The sequence below is a fragment of the Copadichromis virginalis genome, linkage group LG1, assembly GCF_057382275.1.
Source record: "Copadichromis virginalis isolate Kocher_CV1m ecotype Utaka linkage group LG1, C_Virginalis_male_GT1.1, whole genome shotgun sequence".
NCBI classification, from domain to species: Eukaryota; Metazoa; Chordata; class Actinopteri; order Cichliformes; family Cichlidae; genus Copadichromis; species Copadichromis virginalis.
The window spans coordinates 19,735,942-19,744,433 of NC_140618.1; the positions used below are offsets into that span (position 1 = coordinate 19,735,942).

General features: G+C 39.2%; 1 protein-coding gene across 1 annotated transcript; it reads left to right on the forward strand.

Moving 5' to 3' along the window:
- Nucleotides 1-1,493: 1,493 nt before the first annotated feature.
- LOC146718658 (uncharacterized) lies at nucleotides 1,494-7,489 on the forward strand. Its single transcript, XM_085464982.1, has 3 exons — nucleotides 1,494-1,503; nucleotides 2,301-3,021; nucleotides 6,846-7,489. Exons 1-3 carry the CDS (start codon nucleotides 1,494-1,496, stop codon nucleotides 6,874-6,876), a joined length of 762 nt encoding a protein of 253 aa, XP_085321108.1. The 3' UTR covers nucleotides 6,877-7,489.
- Nucleotides 7,490-8,492: the final 1,003 nt, after the last annotated feature.

Consider the following 8,492-nt stretch of genomic DNA (forward strand, 5'->3'; position numbering starts at 1 on the left):
CTATTTCACGATCATTTCTACAAGTCTGCAGCTAGTAGAGACCTTATTCTAAACATTTTATATCCTGCATAGATGCAACAGGGTCTTGTGTGTGTGTGTTCCTGTCTAGCTATCTTTGTGAGGACCGAAATCTGCATTCTACTATACTTATGAGAACCAACAGGACCTTTGTCTGTGTCCTCACAAGTTTGAAGGCCTTTTTGAGGCTCAAAATGTGGTTTTAGGGTCAGGGTTATAATTAGGTTGTGGTTAGGGTTAGGGTAAGGGGCTGGGGAAACCATTATGTCAATGAAGGTCCTCACTAAGATAGCTGAACGGGGTTTTGTGTGTGTGTGTGTGTGTGTGTGTGTGTGTGTGTGTTTTAACCCATTACAATAGATTACCTACATGACCAAAGTATTGCTGCAGAGCAAATCTATAAATGACCTCAAAACTGAAATACTTAACTACACTGAATAACCTGACAAGTGTCTAAACATCATGTTATGTACAGAGGTTTGTAATGTAACACCATGAAACATGCAGAAGCTGGTATAAGTTAAAGAGCAACATTAAAACACTCTTTCTCTGTGTATTGCATGTGAAATAATAGTTTGAACTTCACACACAAATTTGGGGATGTCGGTCACACCATCTTCATAATGTTTGGACGCATGAGACTGTAAACTAAGAGATACAAACACTTTAACATTATGTAAAGAGCACAACTTACGGATTTCAACATATGAAGTTTTCATTTATTAAAAATCTTATCAGTGTTTGACTCAAATTACCAAATACAAATGTATAAACCAGGTGATAAGAACATCTATCTTAGTTATTTTAACGGGACAGTAATATTAATTCTTAAACCTAATCGTGAGTAATTGTCTAACATGCTGATGAAGAAAAATACTGTCAGCTTTATTCAGCAACTTTTAAGATCCACTACCAAATTAGGTATAGAGTCAGTGTGTAGGCCAGTAATTTAAAACATAGTTACAAAGACATGGTGTCACAGTCTAACAGCATGATGCAGAAAGGACCTCTAATCTATTGATTTGCATTTATGACAGCATATAAATCCTTTTCAAAAAGCATGGAGGGGAAGAGATGGATCAAAAGTCCAAAATGACAAGAGTTTTAAGCTTGCTGGTTTTCACTAAATAAAGGATTCCATTTTGACATTTTAATGGGGCAGTGTGTCCTGGGAAATACAAGTTTCAGTCTGCGTTCAATCTAGTAAATACAAAACATAAAAAAATACTTAGTAATCAGTCTAAATGACATAAACAATAACATTAACTTATTTTTAGAAACTCATTTCCACTTCTGCCTGTTTACCCTTTTTTTTTTAAATTTGGTTGCTCCCAAATTTAGTTCTGTTTTATCAGCAGACAAATAAAAATGCAGCTCAAAGGCCTTTTAGAAAATCCCTGTTAAGATTTTTGGGTGGCACTGGTATCCAGTTCTCACAACCAGTCTCCAGTCAGACTGAGGCTTGCCTTGGAATAATGTTGGGCGGTCAGGCAAGCCTCTGGGTGTAACCAGTGTAGCAGGGTGCCTCTGTATGCATAGACATATACTGTGTGTGTGTTTGTGTGTGTGTGCTTATTTGAATGGAACAAAATAAATAAATAAATAAATAAGAGATAAATTATTACAAAACTAAAAAGAAAAAAGTTTTCTACCATCTCTGATTCTTGCGATGCATTAAAAGATGAATCACATCATGATTTGAGTCAGTCTTGGTGTTTTATCACCACCGTGTGGTCACTTAGGGAGATGGCAGCAATTATTACAGAAACAGAACAAACTCAAAACCTTTTTATTCTCAGGAGCTTACAATTAACTACTGTTTGTAGTAGTAGTAAAAGTAGTAGTAGTAGTAGTTGTTGGTGTGTGTGTGTGTGTGTGTGTGTGTGTGTGTGTGTGTGTGTGTGTGTGTGTGTGTGTGTGTGTGTGTGAAAACCCAATTCATTGTGAACAGTTTCATGGCTTCATCACCTGTAGTTGTGGGTTTTTAATTACGAACTTATTTCAACGAGAAAACATTTCTGGATCTTATTCAATGTACAGCTCTTTTTTTGTTTTGCTTTTTGAGTTTAAAGACATTTAGTTTGGGAAGTGGTAGTATACAATACAGTACAAAACAATAACTTCTTTATTAATGTTGGAGCTATTTGTTCTTTATTTTTTATTATTTTGAAATTAGTTAAAGTTTGTTAGTTTATTTATATTTTGGGGTTTATTTGTTGGTTAATATTTTGTTTTAAATGATTTGTTTTGTTTGTTGTTATTTTGTTAAATTAGTCAGTAAGAAAACGTTAAGGAAGTGTCTTCTGAATTTGGGAAGTTTATTAAATGCTATCAAGATGCAAACGCTTTGCAAGAATCCTTTTTAAGTTTGCCACTGCCAGAAGATGAAGTGAAAAGGCAAGTTGCACATTTTCAGTCGAAGGTGACAGCATTCTCTGTTTTTATGGACAAAGTAAAGGTTTGGTTGCAGGAGGCGGGCGAGCCGTATACTGAACAAAACAATACTGTTCGCAATGATAAAGCTGTTGAAAGTTTGGATGAAATAAAACCTGAAGACAGTGTCTCTAATATCTCAAGTGTAAAACCACCTTCAAAAACCTTGTCACAGCAAAGTCGAATTTCATCAACATCTTCCGCATGCATTAAAGCTGCGGCTGACAAGGCAGCGCTCATGGAGCGACTGGCTGCATTAAAGAAAAAACATCCTATCGAAGCGCAAGAGGAAAAACTGAGAAAAGAAAAGGAGACATTATCCTTGGAAACAGAGCTGGCAGTCACTAATGCAAAGCTTCGTGTCTTAAAAATAAATTCAGTTTGTAGCTCTGAGCATTCTGATGGAATGAACTCTTATTTTGAAAGAGGGCACGTACAAGAAGCGCCTAGTTTAAATCCCTGTGCCGATACATTTGTTCCAACATCAAGAGATTACTCTGGTATAAATTCTGCATCTGAATCACAAGTAATCGTACCTAGACAAAGTCAAACCCAACATCAGGTTGATGATTCAGCTCAAGTGACGCAGCAAACACAGCCTCAGTCTCCTACTTTGACTGGGAACTGCACGAAGGAGATTGTAAATATTATGCAAAAACAAAATGACATCACTACTTTGCTTGTAAAACAAAACTTATCTTCTGTCCTCCCCGCCAGAAACATCCCTGTGTTTGATGGAGACCCTTTACAGTACAGATCATTTATGAATGCCTTTGAAAATGGAGTGGAAGTTAAAACTGATAACTGGAGCGACTGTCTGCATTTTTTAGAGCAGTTCACTAGGGGGCAGCCTAGAGATTTGGTGCATAGTTGTCAGCATTTACCTCCTGAGCAGGGCTATTCCACAGCTAAAGATCTTCTTGAAGAACATTTTGGGAACGAAAATAAAATTGCCTCTGCATATATGGAGAGGATTGTGAGTTGGGTACCTATTAAAAGTGAGGATGTGAAAGGTCTACAGTCATTCTCTCTTTTTCTTCAAGGATGTTCGAATCTAATGCAGCAAGTTGTTTATATGAAGGAGTTGGATTTGCCCTCAAATATGAGAATGGTTGTTATGAAACTTCCATACAAATTGAGGGAAAAATGGAGAGTTGTTGCCTATGAACTGCAGGAACAAAATGGTTACAGAGCAGTGTTCACTGATCTGGTTGCCTTTATAATAAAACAGGTAAAAGTAGCATCAGATCCAGTGTTTGGCAACATCCAAGACTCACAATCTGGAAGCAGCTTTAAAGCTTCAAGTTCTACCAAGCAAAGGAGAAAAGGAAGTAGTTTTGCCACTAATGTCAGTACAGTGCCAGGAATCAAAGCTCAATCAACTGGAAGCAGAACAACTTCCGTTGTTCTGCGTAGTTGTTTGTTTTGTTCACACAGCAACCATTTACTAGAGAATTGTAAGCAGTTTAAAGCTAAAACGCATCAGGATAAGTTGACTTTTATCAAGGAAAGGGGAATTTGTTTTGGTTGTTTAAAAGTTGGTCACACAAGCAAAGACTGTAGGAGTCGTTTGGATTGCGACGTGTGTCACCAAAGGCACCCAGGGGTTCTTCATATAGAGCGAAAGGATCCAGGTGCGTCTTCGGAACAAACTCAACAGAGGACAAACTCTAATGTCAACTTTTCAACTGCAACCACTCAGACATGTGGGTATATTGGGGCTGGTCATGAAGTTGATGCAATTTTTTTCTATAGTTCCAGTTCAAGTTAAGAGCCAAAAGAGTAATAAAATTGTGCAAACTTATGCGTTTTTGGTTCCTGGAAGTTCAGGTACATTCTGTACAGAAACTTTGGCAAAAAGGCTGAATGTAAAAGGTAAAAAGACCAATATCTTTTTGAGAACAATGAGTCAAGATAGGATTGTTAGTACACAAGTTCTGTCTGGTTTGGAAGCAAATGATTTCATGCCATTGCCAGATGTTTTGACTCAAAAGACTATGCCAGTTTCTACAGTTAATATTCCCCAGCAAAGCGACATCGATCAGTGGCCTCATCTTAAACCTGTTAAACTGTACAACGTTAATGCAGATGTGGAGCTACTGATAGGCACTGATGCTTCCAATGTTTTGGAGCCATGGAAGGTGATAAACAGTGTGGGAGGTGGACCTTATGCTGTAAAAACAAAAGTTGGCTGGGTCATAAATGGTCCCCTGCGCACTGGAAGTAACAGTGGAAATAAAACCAACTGCACTGCTGTAACAGCCAATAGGATTTCCGTTGAGCGTCTTGAAGACATGTTGATTAAACAGTACAATCATGATTTTAATGAAAGATCATCAGCGGAGCAGACTGAAATGTCTAGAGAAGATCTGTGTTTCATGGATATTGTTAGTAGTTCAATAAAGCTTATTGGAAATCATTATCACATTGATTTGCCTTTCAGGAGAGAAGGTTCCAGTTTGCCAAATAACCTCTGTGTCGCGGAGCAGCGTCTCCAGAGTCTCAGACGGAGATTTGAAAAGGATACTCATTATAAGGATGAATACACTAAATGTGTAAACAACATGCTTGAACGAGGATATGCCGAGTTTGTGCCTGTAGATGAGTTGCACAAAGATGATGGAAAGGTGTGGTACATCCCTCATCATGGAGTGTATCATCCCACAAAGGGCAAATTAAGAGTTGTATTTGACTGTGGAACAACTTATAAAGGAGCATCATTGAACAGTCAGCTTCTACAGGGACCTGATCTCACAAACTCGCTGGTTGGGGTTCTGATCAGATTTAGACAAGAGCCTGTTGCATTAATGGCGGACATTGATTCCATGTTTCACCAAGTGCACGTCTCAGAAAAACATGTCAACTTTCTCCGTTTCCTGTGGTGGCAACATGGCAACACTTCAAGGTCTGCACAGGAATGCAGGATGAAAGTGCATTTTTTTTGGAGCTGTATCTTCGCCAAGTTGTGCAAATTATGCTCTACAGAGAACTGCAGATGATAATGCACAACAGTTTCCAGCTGAAGTGGTTGATACAGTCAAAAGAAACTTTTATGTGGATGATTGTTTGAAATCTGTTGCTTCAGAAGAGGAGGCAGTGCACATGGTGAAGAGGCTGACAGATATCTGCGCTAAAGGAGGATTTAAGCTTTCAAAATGGATCAGCAACAGTCGCACAGTGCTCATGTCAATCCCAGAGGAAAGAAGAGCAAAGGAAATTAAGGATCTGGATTTGGACACAGATCAACTTCCAGTTGAGAGAGCACTGGGTTTACAGTGGTGCATAGCAACAGACAAGTTCCAGTTCAGAACCTCCCTGCAGGACCGTCCAACAACCAGAAGGGGCATTTTGTCTGTGGTCAGCTCACTGTATGATCCTTTGGGAATCTTGTCTCCCTTCAGTATGCCAGCTAAACTGTTGCTACAAGAGCTTTGCCGACAAAATTTGAAGTGGGATGAAGTTATTCCCCACTCTCTTTCCCAGCGGTGGCGTGATTGGCTGGAGGATCTCCAGCTGATTTCAAAGTTTAAAGTGGAACGTTGCATTAAACCAAATTGCTTTGGAAGACCAGGCACAACTTCATCATTTTTCTGATGCAAGTCAAGATGGGTATGGAACGGTGTCATATTTAAAGTTGGAAAAGAATAACGTCACGCATGTTGCTTTTATCCTGGGAAAGGCTAGAGTTGCTCCTCTCAAGCAAACTACAATTCCCAGGTTGGAATTGACGGCTGCAGTTCTTGCAGTTCGGGTGGACAGGCTTCTGCAAAAGGAGCTGCAAGTCAGGTTGGAAAAATCAGTTTTTTGGACTGATAGCACAACAGTACTGAAATACATCTCCAATGAAACCAGAAGATTCAATACTTTTGTTGCAAACAGAATTGCTGTTATTCGGGAAGCAACAGATGTGAATCAGTGGAGATACGTTTCTTCTAAGGAGAATCCTGCAGATGACGCATCCAGAGGTATGAGAGCTGGGGATCTCCTCAAATGTAGGAGATGGATAAAAGGGCCAGAATTTCTCTATGAGTCAGAAAAGGAATGGCCTAAACTGGATGTGGAGTACAGTGTAATTTCTGCAGATGACCCAGAGGTCAAAAGGGACCTGACAATGAATGCCATTGTGAGAGAATTACAAAATCCTACCAGCTATTTTATCCTCTACTTCTTGTCTTGGGCAAAACTTAAAATCTCTGTAGCCTGGCTTTTAAAGATGAAAGAGGTCTTGGTGTTGTTGGCACAGAAGAGGAAAGAGTTGCTTGCTGCAGGTTTGAATAAGAATGATCCGGAAGGTCAGAAAGAAGTGGAGATAAGAATGGAAAGATTTAAGACCACTTTGAAGAAAGGAAATCTCACTCCAGAAGACTTGGCAAAGGCAGAACAAGCTATTCTTCAATATGCACAACAACAGAAATTTACGACTGAAATGGCTTTAATCCGCAATGGCCTCAAAGGAGTCTCTAAGGGAAATTGGCTCTACAAACTTGATCCAGTGTTGGATGCAGGAATCCTCAGAGTGGGTGGCCGATTGAATAAAGCAGCCATGCCTATGGAATTAAAGCATCCTGTAATTTTGACAAAAGATATGCATGTGTCAACACTGATTTTACGCCATATCCATCAAAGGTTGGGACATGCAGGAAGAGCACACATGTTGTCAAAACTAAGACAAAATTACTGGATATTAAATGCAAATTCTGCTGCCAGGAAAATTATCTCTCGTTGTATCACGTGTAGACGCAACAGAGGAAAGTTTGTTGAACAAAAGATGGCGGATCTGCCTGAAGAGAGAGTCCTGCCAGACATAGCTCCATTCACAAATGTTGGAGTGGACTATTTTGGACCTATAAGTGTTAAAAGAGGACGAAGTCTCCTTAAAAGGTATGGAGTTCTTTTTACCTGTTTCACCAGTTGTGCAGTACATCTGGAGATTGCATGTACACTTGATACAGACTCTTGTATAAATGCTGTGAGGAGGTTCATCTGTAGACGAGGCCCAGTTACGACCATCAGATCTGATAATGCTACAAATTTTGTTGGGGCGAATCGAGAGTTGAAAGTTTGACTGAGCTGGACCATGCCAAAATTCAAAAGGCTTTTGTTCAGGATGGCATGAAATGGAACTTCAACATTCCAGCAGCCTCTCACCAAGGTGGTGTGTGGGAGCGTCTCGTTCGTTCAATAAAGAATATTTTAGCCTCAGTTCTTAAGGAGCAAGTTCTGGATGATGAAGGACTCCACACAGTCTTCTGTGAGGTTGAAGAATGAACGACAGACCCATTACTAAAGTTTCAGATGACTCAAATGATCTTGAAGCACTGACACCCAATCACTTGTTGTTGCTGAAAAATAAACCAGTTTTTCCACCAGGACTGTTTCATCCAAGTGATTTGCATGTCAGGAAAAGGTGGAAACAGGTACAGTACATGGCAGAGTTGTTCTGGAAGAGATGGCTTTCTGAGTACCTACCTTTGATGCAAGAAAGACAAAAAATGGATGAGGACTAAAAGATGTCTTATACCTGGAGATGTTGTTTTAATTGCAGACGCTACAGCTCCAAGAGGATCATGGATGATGGCGAAAGTCTTAAATGTAAACCAGGATGCAAAAGGCTTGGTGCGTTCTGTGAGACTACAAACAAGGACCAGTGTTTTGGAAAGGCCAGTGACAAAACTTATTTTGCTACTGGAAGCCTCATCGTGAAGAAAATCATCAATGAAAATTAAGGATTTGTTTAAGGGAATAGCTCCTCCTTTTGGGACTTTAAAGTAATTGTGATAGTATGCACAATTAGGGGCCGGAGTGTTGGAGCTATTTGTTCTTTATTTTTTTATTATTTTGAAATTAGTTAAAGTTTGTTAGTTTATTTATATTTTGGGGTTTATTTGTTGGTTAATATTTTGTTTTAAATGATTTGTTTTGTTTGTTGTTATTTTGTTAAATTAGTCAGTAAGAGCTGTAGGGCCATTTTGTTTCTATAAATAAAGAGACTGGTATAGGACCAGCATGCATTTGGGGTGGGCCTATGGTTTTTTACCAGA